Source organism: Bos taurus, chromosome 24, assembly GCF_002263795.3.
Source record: "Bos taurus isolate L1 Dominette 01449 registration number 42190680 breed Hereford chromosome 24, ARS-UCD2.0, whole genome shotgun sequence".
NCBI classification, from domain to species: Eukaryota; Metazoa; Chordata; class Mammalia; order Artiodactyla; family Bovidae; genus Bos; species Bos taurus.
Window position 1 is genome coordinate 29,964,479 of NC_037351.1, and position 19,201 is coordinate 29,983,679.

Genomic DNA, 19,201 nt, shown 5'->3' on the forward strand with positions numbered 1-19,201 from the left:
ATTCAAATCAATAACCAGTAGTTTGAGGACTTCCCTGGTGATCCAGTGGTTAAGCATTCACCGTGCAGTGCAGAGGATGCAGGTTCAATCCCCAGTCAGGGAACTAATATCTCACATGCCATGGGGAGACTAAGTCCATGCCGCATCTACTGAGCCTGCATGATGGAACAAGGTCCTCCATGCTGCAACTGAAACCTGTCATAGCCAAATAAATACATTCTAAACAACTAATAGTTTTATCCCAATAATGTACAGATAATTGTGCATGAGAAAATCTATTAAAGTAATACACCACATGAATATTAAATGAATAACATAATAATAACCCAAATAAATACACTGTACAATATGAAGCTTTGGTTCAAAGCGATGCCCGGATACCATTTTTCCTTGTTACATTTTCTATTAAGAAGCTTATGAACCATATATTCTTCATGCTTTGCTAAACTGTTCTGGCAGCTTACATGAAATGTGACCCCCTGGATAGCATTTTAAAACAATAATGTTAAGCTCCTTATCAATATACCCATATTTGTGAATGTTCTTTCAACATTTCTCATTCTCTATTTTAACAGAACCCCAAGTCCCACATGCTCAAGGATCCCAAGGATAAACTGGCAAATCTACTCAACTCCAAGAGCCCTACTAGGGTCTTCACGGAGACCAACCACTCCCAAGGAGAGGCTCCAGCTTTGAGCAGGAACCCAGGGTCACCAACAATTCAGTTGATTGAAAAACAGCAAGGGACAAAGATCCTCTTCAGGAAGTTCAGCGAAACGAATTGGTCGGTAGACATTCAGCCTTTAAATAAAAGCTTAGTCACAGACAGCAAATGGAAGAGAATCGATGCAACTCAAGAAAAACGTAGGTCTTTCCTTCAGGAATTTTGCAAGAAATATGGTGGGGTGAGTCGTCCTCAATCCCATGTTTTTCACATGGTCTCCAGGATCTACGTAGAGGATAAACACAAGATCTTGTATTGTGAAGTACCCAAGGCTGGCTGCTCCAACTGGAAGAGAATTCTGATGGTGCTCAACGGCTTGGCCCCCTCTGCGTACAACATCTCCCATGATGCTGTTCACTACGGGAAGCACTTGAAAAAGCTAGACAGCTTTGACTTAAAGGGGATTTATAGTCGTTTAAACACCTACACCAAAGCTGTGTTTGTTCGTGATCCCATGGAAAGATTAGTGTCAGCATTTAGGGACAAATTTGAACACCCCAATAGTTATTACCATCCAGTATTTGGAAAGGCAATTATAAAGAAATATCGGCCGAATGCCTGTGAAGAAGCATTAAATAATGGATCTGGAGTCAAGTTCAGAGAGTTCATCCATTATTTGCTGGACTCGCATCGTCCAGTAGGAATGGACATTCACTGGGAAAAGGTCAGCAAACTCTGCTATCCCTGTTTGATCCACTACGATTTTGTAGGGAAATTTGAAACTTTGGAAGAAGACGCCAATTACTTTTTACAGCTGATCGGAGCTCCAAAAGAACTGAAATTTCCCAACTTTAAAGACAGGCACTCTTCTGATAAAAGAACCAACGCTCAGGTGGTGGGACAGTATTTAAAGGATCTGACTAGAACTGAGAGACAGTTAATCTATGACTTTTATTACTTAGACTATTTGATGTTTAATTATACAACTCCATTTTTGTAGTCTGCTTTCTTTTTCTAAAACTCTGTATTGACTTTATGCCGATGGCCTCAAATCAGCTAGCTGTAACTTTCCTATAATTCTCTCTATGAAAAAAATTTAACTAAGTGCAGTTGTCTTGATTGAATGAAGATTTTTACCAAATAGTATGAAACCAATTGGCACAAAGTTATAGGAAAATTACCTAACAGAGACATGTAAACAACTTCAGTTACTCTAGAATGTTTGGAAAAGAGCTGCTTTTGCATTATGGATTATATTATAGAAGCAATAACCCAGCCAGCTGCTACATAAGCTACAACTGTCTCTTTCAAGGGTAGGAAAAACGATCGAAAATAGCATGAGTGTATGTCTCCATCCTGGAATCTGTTGTCTAAAGCGCATGGAGATATTTTTAGCAGTCTGTGGCATATGAATCAAACATTGGATAGTTTTCTTACACCCCTGGAAATGTTTCCATCAACTGTAATGATAAATCAATTCTGAAATGGCATTTTGGACCAGAATGTTTTACTTAAATTGGAAGGCATTATGTGATTTACAATATGAGAATATAGCAGAAAAACCAGATGAGGCAATGGCTTTTTATATTCGACAGCCAATAAAAAATGCACAACATGCTAAGATCAAAGCAACAAAAGCAACCTTCCTCTTCCAGAAAAACTTAAGGGAACTGATTCTGTTTTCTTTTGAGCCCTTTTGCAGAGACAAAATGAATGGCATCACTAAAGGTCTTCCCTTTTGAAGCCCGAGATGGAGAAGTTTAACCTTCATCAGATACAAATGTGCTCCTTATTCTGGTTTAATTGGGCAGAAGAGAAATTGTTTCAGGATGGAATAATCATCAAAAACAAAAGTTGCCACTCTGAATATAGATCTCAAATGATAATAAAGTTTTATAAGAATAGCATCAAAAACAAAAGTTGCCACTCTGAATATAGACCTCAAACAATAACAAAGTTTTATAAGAATATTACTTGAATCAAAGCATCATGTGCATAGCTTTAGATGGGAATGTACTCTAAGAATAGCTTTTGTCTAATTATTCAGCTTGGGAATGATTTTTTAAAAACTAATATACCACTTCAAAGATAGATTACGTTCTACAGAATAAACAGGAGAGCCCCTAGAAACGTTTTTTTAATAGGCTTATGCATAAACAAAATATTTTTCTTTTCAAGTTTATTCTCTAACAGAATAAAATACTATTGTATTCAAATAGTCAGAGTCTTAGGAAAATAAGACTGTGTGTCACCCCTGTGAAAAGCTGTAATGCATTTTGGAAATTTTTTTCCAAGAGACCCTGAACTGGTAGATGCACTTGGATGGGAAATCTAATTGGCCGACAATTACACAGAGTTAAGCAAACCACACATTCAAACCCTGTTTAAACACTTTTCTTGAATACATTCCTCTCCTCCAACTATCTTTCTTGTCAGTAAATATTGAGCAATGTCTGTCAAAGAAAAGGAGGTATTAATATTTGAATATTAATAGACGAACATAGCTACACTCATGCTTATTTCATTTTGACTTTCCATTTCATGGCTGAGTTTTCATGAATTGATTCCCTCTTAACACTCGCGTGCCCCATTCCATCTGTCTCCTGAGGAGAGGGGAACTGCAATGGGCCGCCAGATCGTAAGTACTAAACCTTCTAAAACCCAACTTTTACTACTTTTCCACTCCATTTACTCTTGCCTCTAAACCATGCACTTAAGCTGTGCTCTCTGTCTTTGAGGAGTTTTACTCGAGTCATCCAAATGGTATCATTTAGATTTTGTTATACCGTGTAGAGAGGATTCCCAGTCACTTAGAGACATTGAGCTTAGCTTTTTATGGAGGAAAAGAGCGAAAGAATAGAAAATATGCCAAGAAACCTAACATTTTATGCCTAAACTACACAAAACTTGTTTTACATGGGTTTGATGTAAAGGGGAGAGGCAGTTTTCTCAAAGTTACTCTTGAAACCATATAAAGAACAAAAAACCTTTCTGTTCATAACTTGGAAAGAAGGTGGAAATGAGGATCCTGTCTCTTATTAGCATCTCTAATGCGCTTGAAACTATGGAATATACTCTGTGTATATACACACAATCATATAATATACATATGCAATCATATATATATGCACAATCATTTATGTGTGTGTGTGTGTGTGTGTGTGTATATATATATATATATGATTGTTTGGCATTGGTGGTAGAGCAGAGGGGTGAAAGGAAGAAAATGATACACAGTGCTCTGTATCAAAGCTCTTCTGAGAATTCCCTGGTAGTCCAATGGGTAGGACTCCACGCTTCCACTGCAGGGGACGTGGGTTCAATGCCTGGTTGGGGAGCTGGATCCCCCACGCCAAGAGGTATGGCCAAAAAAAAAAAAGCTGTTATGCTGTAAAAGTTCCTTTCCTGGCCCTTTCTATAGAGCCTCTGTAACCATTAGAGGCCCCGTAGACATTCTTTTCTTCAGTGGACTCTCTGATGCCAGCCGGCATCTTGTGTGGTTGAGTTCCTGGGGCCATGTGTGTTATTATGAAGGAAGAACACTTTTATGTACCTGTTCTTCCTTCTAAATGACATCTTTTTGTGTTAGGGTCAAAGAAGCTGCCATAATCCTGGGATTTTAAATACACTTCCCATTTGTGTTTGCGTGCGTGTTAGTTGCTCAGTTGAGTCCGACTCTTTGCGACCCCATGAATCGCAGCACGCCAGGCCTCCCTGTCCATCACCAACTCCCGGAGTTCACTCAGACTCACGTCCATCGAGTCAGTGATGCCATCCAGCCATCTCATCCTCTGTCGTCCCCTTCTCCTCCTGCCCCCAGTCCCTCCCAGCATCAGGGTCTTTTCCAATGATCAACTCTTCACATGAGGTGGCCAAAGTACTGGAGTTTCAGCTTTAGCATCATTCCTTCCAAAGAAATCCCAGGGCTGATCTCCTTCAGAATGGACTGGTTGGATCTCCTTGCAGTCCCATTTATCTCCCCTGAATTGCTGTATCTCTCAGACCAGCTTATGTTCACCTTTGTCATATCTGCCTGTGTAAAAATGCCAAATGTGAGCATCGCTGCTGCACTGGACACTCACCATTTCTTGGACGTAGTTTCCTACAGGCAAGTGACCAAATCTGGACTCATCTTCCAGATGTCCAATGTTCCCATGCAAACATTAGCATGCTTTAGGTGTAACTGTTAGTCCTCTAATTAAACCCTAAGGATCTTATTTATTTTTATAGGCAGCAGTAACACAGGCCCCTTCACTCTGTTATTCTCCTGTCTGGAATTACTCTTAGGGTAACAAGTGGGCAATTACACCCAGAATCACAGTTATTTAACCTGGTAAACTACCTATGCTGCTGCTAAGTCGCTTCAGTCGTGTCCGACTCTGTGTGACCCCATAGACAGAAGCCCACCAGGCTCCCCCGTCCCTGGGATTCTCCAGGCAAGAACACGAGTGGGTTGCCATTTCCTTCTCCAATGCATGAAAGTGAAAAGTGAAAGGGAAGTCGCTCAGTCGTGTCCGACTCTTAGTGACCCCATGGACTACAGCCTACCAGGCTCCTCCGTCCATGGGATTTTCCAGGCAAGAGTACTGGAGTGGGGTGCCATTGCCTTCTCCGAAACTACCTATGGATGGGCATTATTGATGTGACTGTGCCCAGAAACTGCCACCAACTTCAATGGAGATGTACACACAGGACACCCAACACTCTGACACTCAACTTGTTATTGAACTTCACAGTCTATAACTATCCAGCAATTCAAGAACTAGTTGTACATCATTTATAATTACAGAATGCAAAAAAAGACTTATACTTTTTCAGGAATAATTATTCTTCAAAAAGGTGTTATCTCCCAAACACTGTGTATTAGTGTTTAGCTGCAGGGAATTTATAAGCAGACACAGAGAATTTCTGAATACTAGACTTCTCTTTGAAAAGATCGCTTGCTGAATTAGTAGAAGTTGGAATTAGTAGACTGGGTTACGGTAAACATCTCCCTACTCTGAATGCTCATCTGGCCCCTTGGGGCATCTTTAAAACTCTAGGTCTTATAGAATATGGTGAAGCAGAAATTTTTGCCCCTGGCTAACATCCCCAAAGTGTTCTGATATTTGAAGAATGGTTGACCAAGGCATTTAATGGTAGATAGGTAGCGCTAGCGGTAAAGAACCCACCTACCAATGCAGGAGACTGGGAATTCAGTCCCTTGGTCGGGAAGATTTCCTGGAGGACATGGCTACCCACTCCAGTATTCTTGAGAATCGCATGGACAGAGGAGCCTGGCAGACTGTGGTTCATAGGGTCACAAAGAATCAGACATGACTGAAGTGACTTAGCATGCATGCAACCACCTCAGACCAGGGCTAACATAATTTAGTCCTACTGTTAGGATCGTACCGTTAGGGTCTCAATCTTAATCATAACTGTTAATAATAATATTCATAATCATAGCTAATAGTTATTCAATACTTAAGTGCTTTTCATGCATTAACTTAATCTCCATAGTCAATCTAAGTTGTGCTGTGCTTAGTCGCTCAGTCATGTCTGACTCTTTGCAACTCCATGGACTAGCCTGCCAGGCTCCTCTGTTCATGGGGATTCTCCAGGCAAGAATGCTAGAGTGTGTTGCCATACCCTCCTCCAGGGGATCTTCCCAACCCAGGGATCAAACCCAGGTCTCCCGCCTTGCAGGCAGATTCTTTACCATCTTTGCCACCAGGGAAGCCCAAGAATATTGGAGTGGGTAGCCTATTCCTTCTCTAGGGGAGCTTCCTGACCCAGGAATTAAACCAGGGTCTCCTGCATTGCAGGCAGATTCTTTACCAGCTGAGCTACCTATCTAATATAGATGTTGTTATATGCACCCCCTTCCCATATATAATAAAGGAAACTAAAATAGGGTATGCTTTAAAGAGGCATGACTGGTAATTAGGTAGGGTGAGAGAATGATTTCAACCAGAAAATACCACTACCAAACACTCTTCTTAAAATAGTAGACAGTAAGTCGCCTACATACAGCTTTCAAGTGTGAATTTTCAAAACTCCAAACGTGCATTCTATCAACATCAGGCATGAGTGAAATTGCTGTTTGCCCTCCATTTCCTGTTGTTGACGACCCTTCAGCTCTACCATCTCCCACCTCCTCCCTCTCCCCCAGTCAGTAACTCTTCTTGCTTGTTCACTCAATGCCAGCCCCTGTATGTCAGTTGTTGTACTGTACTACTATACTTTTCAAAGTACTGTACTGTAAGATTAAAAATGCTTTATTTTTGTGTTTATGTTTCATGTATTATTTATGTGAAAAGTATTATAAACCTATAGTACAGTACTATGTAGCCGATTGATTGTGTTCTCTTACCTATATTCAGAACAGCCAAAGGCAAGAAATATATATTGGCACCCAGAAACTTTTTTGACATTTCAAATCAGCTTTTTCTTTATTCCTGCTAAGTTAAGCTAACAGATTCAAAGATTTTATAAAAATTTAGGCTTCCTATCCCTCCCTTTTTTTATTCCTAGCTGATCATGAGTCACAATGTTTTATAAAGAGGGGGGGGGGGAAAGTCCTTGAAACAAATTTAGCCTAACACAAACAAAATGTAATTTTGACATGAAAATCCAAACAGCTCCAGAAGTAGGTAAGGTCAAAGGGAATATAGTCCAAGAGGGAGGGAATTCAGCCAATTTTACATAGGTCGGCACTTGATGGCCTTTGAAGATGGCCTTGCTCAGCAAGTCGGTCAAGTGAAAGTTCCACAACTACTGTTAAAAACTGATCAACGATGCTGGTCTCTTTCCTGAGTGCCTATCCCCAGATACTAGTTTGGTAGTTGTGTGTGTGTATGCTTCAGTGCTCAGTCATGTGTGACTCTTTACAACCCTATGGACCTGCCAGGCTCCTCTGTCCGTGGGATTTTTCAGGCAAGTATACTGGAATGGGTTGCAATTTTCCTCCTCCAGGGGATCTTCCCAACCCAGGGATGGAACCCATGACTCCTATATTTCCTGCATTGCAGGTGGATTCTTCACCTGCTGGGCCATTCTGATTGCCTATCCCCAAAAATAGTTTAGCTTCGATAACCCTAAACTGACTCAGGAAGACTGTACAAAAGAACAGAGGAGCAGTTTGACTTAAACCAACTGAAAACCACCATGAAAAAGTCAAGTTAAATAAGTGCTCAGCTAGATGAAGGTAGACTTTCCCTGGGTCTGTGGGGCACTCTACCTGAGGAAGTCCAGCTCTCAGTTCAGCAGAAGGCTATTGTCCCGCATCATTAAACTCTCAGAATTGCCTCCGTGCTCCCATCTTGGTTCTTCACCAGGATCTTATTCTTCCAGGTAAATTTCTTCAAATCCACTTAAAGTCAACATGTTAGTCGTTCAGTCGTGTCCAACTTTTTGCAACCCCGTGGACTGTAGCCTGCCAGGCTCCTCTATCCATGGGACTCTCCAGGCAAGAATACTGGAGCAGGTAGCCATTCTCTTCTCCAGAGAATCTTCCCTACCCAGGGATTGAACCCGATCCTCCCACATTGCAGGCAGATTCTTTACTGCCTGAGCCACCAGAGAATCCCATTCTTTTCACATCTCTAAGCCTCTGCTCAGGTCTTCCCCTCTATTTGAAATACTCTCTCTCTCTCTCTGGGCATTTATTTCATATTCACTCACCAAGGAATCTTTTTAGATTATTCAGTTTTCAAATCTTATCTCTTTATGAGCACTCTTATCAACAGAAAAAGAACGATTTTCTCCTGATATGCATCAGATTCTTATTTTACCAATGAATGCAGGTATTCCTTCCCTTTTTGTTTTTTGCCTCATTAATTTGTTCACTTGCTATATCCCTCTTTATATGCATACAGAGTCTCTGTCGTCATTGGTATGTGTCTTAGTCTTCCAAGAGTGTGTCTGTTTAATTCACTTCACATAGTTTCCAGCAAAGCGCTGCATGGAAAGAGCTCCTTTAATAAATGTTTTTGTGATGTCGTGTAAAGGTTCACCTACCGCTTCTCTTAGTGTTTAATGTGTACATTTCTGCCTTACAAGTTTCAGTTATCTGTAGGACCAATGGATTAAAGAGAAGGGTCCAGAGTTGGGCAACTGGGGGAAGCGACCCAAGCCACATGCCTTTTCTATGCTAACAGTCACATCCTAACATAAAGTATAGCTGTGCATACAGCAGTCTTGTACATTTCTAAGATTATGAAGTTTTGCAGAGGAAATTTTGAAAAAAAAATGTATGATGTTGGTCAATATAAGAGCCATTTACAGCCATTTACTGGATAGCAGACCCTGGAAAAATATGTACATTAACTTAACTATGCGCTTCTCTGGTGGTTCAGATGGTAAAGAATCTGCCTGCAATGCAGGACACCCAGGCTCGATCCATGGGTGGGGAAGATCCCCTGAAGGACAGCATGGCAACCCATTCTAGTATTCTCGCCTGGAGAATCCCATGGACAGAGGAGCCTGGCAGGCTACAGTCCATGGGGTCAAAGAGTCAGACACGACTGAGCAACTAACACCTTCACTTTAACTACATGAAGAGTATGTTCATCCATCCCCTCAAATATGAAAAATAGGTGTTATCCCACTCATCCTGTTGTAAATGAGGAAACTGAGAGTCACAGGGGATTAATGACTGGCCCCAGAGCCAGCTTCCCACCACGATCTGGCTCACTTGCTAAGACCACATACTGACCACCTCCAGTCCAGATCCGGCCACAGATATGTTTGGTTTGACCTACAGTGCATTTGATTTAATATTTGAATTAGCTGCAACATTTTAAAATTGGGACTTTTTCATCAATGGTAGGTAATTTCTGTTGCCCTGCAGCCTACCTGCCTGCCTGAAAACATGCAGAATCCAGGTCAGTCCTTTTGACAAACCTGGAGGTCTCTCTTGCTCATGCTTACGACCCAACCATCATCACTCACTTACCTCACCTGACCGACCCCTAAGTGTCCCACTTTTTAACCCCTGCTTGAAAATGTGTGTTCTTTTGTCCACTAAGCTTCCAAAGGAATTTCTGAACGTTTTCTTTGTCTATAGTTGTGCTTTGCACTCCGGGAGGCCATCATATTCTGGATTTCCTTATCCTCACTCAAAATGCTGTCTGTCCTTTGGTCTTCTACACAGTGGGATGACCAAACAATATTTCATTGTTCAAATAAACTACTTTTGATTGACAACAAGATGTTGGGAGAAGTCCAGTGCCTTTCTTTGGCATCCTTCTGTATTAAACCACTGGGTCCCCCTGGCCACAGCAGTCCTTCCCATCCCCTTCAGAGATGAGTCATTCTCCCATGTCCCCAGAAGCTGGGCATCTAGGGACAAAAAGTGGCTCACACTGATGCACCCAGACTGTCAGTCCCTGACCTTCCTGCAAAAATTCCTCCTATTTTGAAAAAATCTGGCAACCTATTTAGTGTGTGCATGCATGCATTCTCTGTGACTCAGTCAGTTGTGTCCGACTCTTTGTGACCCCGTGGACTGTAGCCCGCCAAGCTCTTCTGTCCATGGGGATTCTCCAGGCAAGAATACTGGAGTGGGTTGACATGACCTCCTCCCGGGGATCTTCCCAACTCAGGGATCAAACCCAGGTCTCCCGCACTGCACACCCAGAATGCATTAAATCAGAATCTCCTGAAATTCACTTGGAAAATTTTTTAACAATCTCCTGGGATCAGCCTTATATACAGCAAAGTTGGAGCACCACTTATATGTGTGTGATTCTTTTTTTCATATCCTGATTGATTACAGGTGATAATAAAGTCTGCTTCTTTCATTGCGCTGCTCTGTTGAAAAGTTTAAAACTCTCTACTGAGAGACGCATCAGCAGGTGTTGGTACCGAAGTCCGGCGTGGGATTGTGACCAGCGCTGAAGCAGAAACTTGGCATCCAAGGCTGCCAACTGCAAGAACTAGAGCTGAAATGAGTGAGTTATGGGGACAGCCTGGCACTGCCCAGACTTTTGAAGGCTTTCAGGATCAAATGGGGAGATGGAAATTTTCTCCTTTTGAGACAAAAAAGACAAATGTGTACTGAGGGCAGTTTTGGCAACTCAACTTCACACTGACCTATGCAAAGGCACTCTGAGTTTCTCCAATAAAAACTAAAAAGCCTCTTTCAAATCAACCTAAGATAATAGAAAATGGAAAATATTTGCTATTTATGTTATTAGTTTGAAAGCAAGTGCCTCGGGAAATTTTTTGCAATTTAACTTAAATGGTTAAGAATGTACATTTCATGACTTCGTTAAAGCATGTCTCTCCTTTCCTCTCTGTGAGGTTGAACCACATGACATTGTCAACATCTGACCATTTCTGACGTACAATCCTAGCCTTTTAATGTTCCCACTATGAGTTCTACTGCTCCCTATGCAATTCTAGTCACACTAGCATTAGAAACTGCCCCTAGAAAAATCCCCACCCCTCACCACTCTTCTCTTTTCTTTTTTTCTCTATTTTTCTCTTTTAATTCTTAATTGTGGTGAAATACACATAATCTAAAATTTACCATCTTAATCATTTTTAAGTGGCATTAAGTATATCCAGTTGTTATACAACCATCACAACCATCTGTCCAGAATTTTGTTCCTCTTGCAAAGTTGAAACCTCCTACCCATTAGTATTTAAATAACTCCCTCTCCCCTTCCCCAGCCCCTGGTAGGCACATTCTACTTTCTGTCTCTCTGAATTTGACTACTCTGTGAAAGCGTTAGTTGCTTAGTCATATCCGGCTCCATGGACTGTAGCCTGCCAGGTTCCTCTGTCCATGGGATTCTCCAGGCAAGAATACTGGAGTGGTGCTGGGAAAACTGGTCAACCACCTGTAAAAGAATGAAACTAGAACACTTTCTAACACCATACACAAAAATAATCAAAATGGATTAAAGATCTAAACGTCAGACCAGAAACTACAAAACTCCTAGAGGAAAACATAGGCAAAACCCTCTCTGACATAAATCAAAGCAAGATCCTCTATGACACAGCTCCCAGAGTAATGGAAATAAAAGCAAAAATAAACAAATGGGACCTAATTAAACTTAAAAGCTTTTGCACAACGAAGGAAACTATAAGCAAAGTGAAAAGACAGCCTTCAGAATGGGAGAAAATAATAGCAAACAAAGCAACTGACAAAGAATTAATCTCAAAAATATACAAGCAGCTCATGCAGCTCAATACCAGAAAAACAAATGACCCAATCAAAAAGTGGCCAAAGAACCAAACAGACATTTCTCCAAAGACATACAGATGGCTAACAAACACATGAAAAGATGCTCAACATCATTCATTGTCAGAGAAATGCAAATCAAACCACAATGAGGTACCATTTCAGGCCAATCAGAATGGCTGCGATCCAAAAGTCTACTAACAATAAATGCCGGAGATGTTGTGGAGAAAAGGGAACCCTCTTACACTGTTGGTGGGAATGCAAACTAGTACAGCCACTATGGAGAACAGTGTGGAGATTCCTTAAAAAACTAGAAATAGAACTGCCATACAACCCAGCAGTCCCATTGCTGGGCATACACACCAAGGAAACCAGAATTAAAAGAAACACGTGTATCCCAATGTTCATCACAGCACTGTTTATAATAGCCAGGACATGAAAGCAACCTAGATGTCCATCGGCACATGAATGGCTAAGAAAGCTGTGGTACATATACACAATGGAATATTACTCAGCTATTAAAAAGAACACATTTGAATCAGTTCTAATGAGGTGGATGAAACTGGAGCCTATTATACAGAGTGAAGTAAGTCAGAAAGAAAAACACCAATACAGTATATTAATACATATATATGGAGTTTAGAAAGATGGTAACAATGACTCTATTTCCAAGACAGCAAAATAGACACAGATATAAAGAACAGACTTTTGGACTCTGTGGGAGAAGGTGAGGGTGGGATGATTTGAGAGAAAAGCATTGAAACATGTATATTCAGATCAGATCAGATCAGTCACTCAGTTGTGTCTGACTCTTTGTGACCCCATGAATCACAGCACGCCAGGCCTCCTGGTCCATCACCAACTCCCGGAGTTCACTCACACTCACATCCATCGAGTCGGTGATGCCATCCAGCCATCTCATCCTCTGTCGTCCCCTTCTCCTCTTGCCCCCAATCCCTCCCAGCATCAGAGTCTTTTCCAATGAGTCAACTCTTCACATGAGGTGGCCAAAGTACTGGAGTTTCAGCTTTAGCATCATTCCTTCCAAAGAAACCCCAGGGCTGATCTCCTTTAGAATGGACTGGTTGGATCTCCTTGCAGTCCAAGGGACTCTCAGGAGTCTTCTCCAACACCACAGTTCCAAAGCATCAATTATTTGGCGCTCAGCCTTCTTCACAGTCCAACTCTCACATCCATACATGACCACAGGAAAAACCATAGCCTTGACTAGACGGACCTTTGTTGGCAAAGTAATGTCTCTGCTTTTGAATATGCTATCTAGGTTGGTCATAACTTTCCTTCCAAGGAGTAAGCGTCTTTTAATTTCATGGCTGCAGTCACCATCTGCAGTGATTTTGGATATTACCATATGTGAAATAGATGACCAGTCCAAGTTCGATGCATGAAACAGGGCACTCAAAGCCAGTGCACTGGGACAACCCAAAGGGATGGGATGGGGAGGGGGTTGGGAGGGGGGTTCAGGATGGGGAACACGTGTGCACCCATGGCTGATTCATGTCAATATATGGCAAAAAAAACATTACAATATTATAATTAGCCTCCAATTTTTAAAAATTATTTTTTTAATTACAGTAACTAATGATAAACACCATTAAATATATACCATTATGAGAAATTTAAAAATTAATAAAAAAGAATACTGGAGTAAATAGCCATTCCCTTCTCAAGGAGATTTTCCTAACCCAGGGATCAAACCTGGGTCTCCTGCATTGCAAGATGGGCTCTTTACCATCTGAGCCCACCAGGGAATCCCTACCTTTTCTTGACTACTCTAAGTCCCTCATATAATCGGAATCATAGAATATTTGTCTTTTTGTGACTGATTTCTTTCACTTAGTAAAATGTCCCCAAGGCTTACCCATGCTATAGACATGTCAGAATTGCCTTTCTTTTAAAACTGAATAATGTCCTTTGTACATAGAGCTTCTCTTTTTAATCTACTCTACACACTTTGAAAATAAACTTCCCACAACATCATTCTGCTCCCAGCTTCTCATTCCATGGCTTTAAGACCCTCAACAATACAATTTTTATCCAGTATGACCTGATAAAGGCATCAGACCCATTATTATCCAGCCAAACTACATTCCTTGCTCCTCTCCTAATTTTGTTCGTACTATTTGCAGTGTCTGAAGAATCCATTCTTCTCTGTCTCTCTGCTTTTTTATTGAAGTATAATTGCTTTACAATGTTGTGTTAGTCCTCTGCTGTACAAGTGAATCAGCTTTATGTATCCATATATCCCCTCTCTCTGGTATCTCCCTCCCTCCCAACCCCACCCATCAAGGTCATCACAGTGCACCAGGCTGAGTTTCCTATGCTTTATAAGAGCTTCCCACTAGCTGTTTTACACATGGTTCAGTTCAGTTCAGTTCAGTCACTCCAGTGTGTCCGACTCTTTGCAACCCCATGAACCACAGCACGCCAGGCCTCCCTGTCCATCACCAACTCCCAGAGTACAACCAAACCCATGTCCATTGAGTCGGTGATGCCATCCAACCATCTTAACCTCTGTCATCCCCTTCTCCTCCTGCCCTCAATCTTTCCCAGCATCAGGGTCTTTTCAAGTGAGTCAGCTCTTCGCATCAGGTGGCCAAAGCATTGGAGTTTCAGCTTCAACATCAGTCCTTCCAATGAATACCCAGGACTGATCTCCTTTAGGATGGACTGGTTGGATCTCCTTGCAGTCCAAGGGACTCTCAGGAGTCTTATCCAACACCACAGTTCAAAAGCATCAATTCTTTGGCACTCAGCTTTCCTTATAGTCCAACTCTCACATCCATACATGACCACTGGAAAAACCATAGCCTTGACTAGATGGACCTTTGTTGGCAAAGTAACGTCTCTGCTTTTTAATATGCTATCTAGGTTGGTCATAACTTTCCTTCCAAGGAGAGAGCGTCTTTTAATTTCATGGCTGCAATCACCATCTTCAGTGATTTTGGAGCCCAGAAAAATAAAGTCAGTTACTGTTTCCACTGTTTAACCATCTATTTGCCATGAAGTGATGGGACCGGATGCCATGATCTTAGTTTTCTGAATGTTGAGCTTTAAGCCAACTTTTTCACTCTCCTCTTTCACTTTCATCAAGACGCTCTTTAGTTCTTCTTCACTTTCTGCCATAAGGGTGGTGTCATCTGCATATCTGAGGTTATTGATATTTCTCCCAGCAATCTTGATTCCAGGTTGTGCTTCTTCCAGACCAGCGTTTCTCATGATGTACTCTGCATGTAAGTTAAATAAGCAGGGCAACAGTATACAGCCTTGATGTACTCCTTCTCCTATTTGGAACCAGTCTGTTGTTCCATGTCCAGTTCTAACTGTTGCTTCCTGACCTGCATATAAGTTTCTCAAGAGGCAGGTCAGGTAGTCTGATATGCCCATCTCTTTCAGAATTTTCCACAGTTTATTGTGATCCACACAGTCAGAGGCTTTGGCATAGTCAATAAAGCAGAAATAGATGTTTTTCTGGAACTCTCTTGCTTTTTCCATGATCCAGTGGATGTTGGCAATTTGATCTCTGGTTCCTCTGCCTTTCCTAAAACCAGCTTGAACATCTGGAAGTTCATGGTTCACATATTGCTGAAGCCTGGCTTGGAGAATTTTAAGCATCCCTTTACTAGCATGTGAGGTGAGTGCAATTGTGTGGTAGTTTGAGCATTCTTTGGCATTGCCTTTCTTTGGGATTGGAATGAAAATTGACCTGTTCCAGTCCTGTGGCCACTGCTCAGTTTTCCAAATTTGCTGGCATATTGAGTGCAGCACTTTCACAGCATATCTTTCAGGATTTGAAATAGCTCAACTGGAATTCTCCACTAGCTTTGTTTGTAGTGATGCTTCCTAAGGCCCACTTGACTTCACATTCCAGGATGTCTGGCTCTAGGTGAGTGATCACACCATCGTGATTATCTGGGTTGTGAAGATCTTTTTTGTACAGTTCTTCTGTGTATTCTTGCCACCTCTTCTTAATATCTTCTGCTTCTGTTATGTCCCTACCATTTCTGCCCTTTATTGAGCCTATCTTTGCATGAAATGTTCCCCTGGTATCTCTAATTTTCTTGAAGAGACCTCTAGTCTTTCCCATTCTATTGTTTTCCTCTATTTCTTTGCATTGATCGGTAGTATATGTATGTCAATCCTAATCTCCCAATTCATCCCACCCTCCCCTTCCTATCTGTATCCACATGTCCACTTTCTATGTCTGCTTGTCTATACCTGCATCTCTGTACCTGCCCTGCAAATAGGTTCAACTGTACCATTTTTCTAGATCCCATATATATGCGTTGATGGTGGTGGTTTAGTTGGTAAGTCATGTCTGACTCTTGAGGTCCTGTGGACTGTAGCCTGCCAGGCTCCTGTGTCCATGGGATTTTCCAGGCAAGAATACCAGAGTAGGTTGCCATTTCCTTCTCCAGGGGATCTTCCCAACCCAGGAATCAAACCTGGGTCTGCTGCATTGCAGGCAGATGATTTACCAACTGGGCTCTGAGAGAAGCCCCATAAATGCATCAATATACAGTATTTGTTTTTCTCTTTCTGACTTCATTCACTTTGTGTGACAGACTCTAGGTCCATCCACGTCACTACGTTCCTCTCTGTCTTCAATGGCCTCCTCACATGCTCCCTCCAACCCGATGCTGCCTCCCACCCCCCCCCCCCATTCTGAGCCCACGCCTTCCTTCCCTCATCACCATCCCTCAGTTAGCTGCTTTACCCACTCTGCCTGGGGAATCTCTCTTTCCCCTGCTGTAACTCCACCTCTAGACTGATGGCTCCCATATCCCCATCTTCAGTCCACACGTCTGGAGTGATCCTTGACTCAGATTTCCAACTTCCCACTAGACCTCTTCACCTAGATGGCCTGTTAGCACTCTCAACTCAACGGGACTAAAGTTAGACTCATCATCTAGCCCCCAAATCTGCTTTTTCCTTATTTGATGTAATCATCATCCATCTCCTCTCTCACGAGGGGAATCCAGGAGTCAAATCAGATTTCTCCCTGCGCTGACGCCCCCTAGCCAGGAGAAAGCGCACTAACTTCACCATCTACATGCTTCTCCAGCTTCTCCTCTCCTCCCAGCCATTCTGCCACTCTCCTAGCTCAAGCCCTCACCCTCTCTTGCCTGCAACACTGCAGTACATTCTAAATGGTCTCCCACTCTTGTTCTTCTCAACGCCATCCTCTATTTTGCTGTATTCATTCAGAGAAGTAAACCCAAGCCTGGCATTTCTCCACTTAAAGCTCCTTAGTGGCTTCAATCATCCAGTTTTGTCTCCTAACACATGCGCAGTGTCTTCCACGGTCCCAGTTCTTCTCCAGCCACATTTTCTGCCAACTCCCGCCTCCCGATTCCTCTTCAACAACCTAGAATGGCTGTGGCCCCCTGACAGTGAGTGGTGTCCTGCCTCCTGGGTCTTTACTCATCCTGTCCCTCTCTGGAGGATCACTCACCTCCTGATCCCTGACCTCAGCTCAGGGAGGCATTCCCCCCCATCCCTCGGCTTGGAGGAGATGCTCTGCGCCTGTGTTACTGGGCAACATGGTTATGATGCTATGATGGTTAAGAGCCTGGCGCTTGTCATCCTTAAGAACTGGTTTTGAATCCCATGTCTTCAACTTTCAAACTTTTGGATCTCTTCAATTTATTTAACTTATCTGAATGTTAGTTTTCTCATATGAAAAATGAGGACTGTAATACCTTCCTTATAAAGTCAATGTGAGAAATAAGTGGGAAACTTGTGTAAAGTGTTTGATAAGTGCTCAATAAACTTTAACTACTGTTATTGTCCCATTAGATCCTATGTGTATCTCTATCTTTGCACTCGCAGAATTTTAATCATTTCTGTATGTGTCTGGTTCCCCCAGTACACTGAATTCCTTATCCTGTTCATCTCTGTAACCCCAGAGAAGGCACTCATTAAATATTTGTTGCAGAAATGATTGCAGGAACGAATCTCGCACACTACCCTTCTGTTAGCATCGCACTGTGCCCTTTCCCTTACAGCGTATCATGACTTGTATTATAACAATATGAAAATGGGCCTTCAGTCTGTTAGATTCTAAGTTACCTGAGGGCAGAAACCATGTCTTGCTCAATGTACACGTAACTGAAGTTCAGAAGACTTTCAAGGGTTGGTTCTTTTCAATAAGAATAATCATTTAAAATAGTGGGCTTCCTAACCACAGTGTTGAAGCAAATAAGGAAAACCTATTCTATCCATCATCTTCAGCCCCTTTCTTTCCGTTAACTCCGCACCCTGAGCGGGCTGAGCCTCGATCTTCTCAGATAAGCACGCTGCTCCTCTCTGCAAGCCTTTCTGAACAGCGGGCACCAATGCATACGCAGCCTTTACGTGGAGGCGTCTGTGCGTGCGTGAGTGCTCAGCTGTTTCAGTCGCATCCGACTCTTTGCGACCCCATGGACCGTAGCCCACCCGGCTCCTCTGTCCGGGGGATCCTCCCACCAAGAATACTTCAGTGGGTCGCCACACCCTCCTCCAGAGGATCTTGCTGACCCAGGAATCGAACCTGTGTCTCTTATGTCTCCTGCATTGGCAGGCGGGTTCTTTACCACTAGCACCGCCTGAGAAGTAGAATTAATACCAAATGGGGGGACTTCCCTGGCCGTGCAGTGGTTAAGACTTTGCCTTCCAACGCAGGGGGTGTGGGTTCAATCCCTGCTGGGGATGCTAAGAGCCCATATGCTTCATGGCCAAAAGACCAAACCATAAAACAGAAACAGTATTGTAACAAATTCAACAAAGACTTTAAAAATGGTCCACATCAAGAAAAAATCATAAAAAGAAATACCAGATGGAAAGAGCTTTTGATCAGTGGGAAGTGTGTCCAAGTGGACATATGATTCTCCCTTTATTTCCTCAACGGGCAGTAGTGAGACATTATTTATACATTTTCTTTCCAGTGGTTCTCCTGGCAACCAGCTAGACATCATATCCTGAACTGGCCATCGTCCCATCTCTGATTCCCTGTGCTGGCCCTCACTTCAGCTCCCTGGGATTGTACTGACTGTATTGATACAGGGTAGTTGTTGTTTGGTGTGTCTCAATCGTGTCTGACTCTTTTGCAATCCCATGGACTGTAGCCCACCAGGCTCCTCTGTCCATGGGATTTCCCAGGCAAGAATACAGGAGTGGGTTGCCACTTCCTTCTCCAGGGGATCTTCCTGACCCAGAGATCAAACCCACGTCTCCTGTGTCTCCTACATTTGGAGATGGGTTCTTTACCATTGAGCCACTGGGGAAGCCCAGGATGAGCATATAAAACCTCTGCCTCAGATGCCGCTTTCTTAGGAACCTGGATGTATTTTAGTTGCCCACAGCTG

General features: G+C 42.5%; 1 protein-coding gene across 7 annotated transcripts in view; it reads left to right on the forward strand.

The window, feature by feature from the left end:
- The window catches only part of CHST9 (carbohydrate sulfotransferase 9), a 284,326-nt gene extending 275,666 nt beyond the window's left edge, over positions 1 to 8,660 (forward strand). For 6 of the 7 annotated variants that reach the window (XM_005224066.5, XM_059880825.1, XM_059880826.1 and 3 more), the window contains one exon: positions 576 to 8,660. In XM_005224066.5, the coding sequence (XP_005224123.1) occupies positions 576 to 1,664 (1,089 nt within the window). In that variant the 3' untranslated portion in view covers positions 1,665 to 8,660. The remainder of the gene's footprint in view (positions 1 to 575) is intronic. The other variant, NM_001075879.1, reaches the window with a different exon arrangement.
- Positions 8,661 to 19,201: the final 10,541 nt, after the last annotated feature.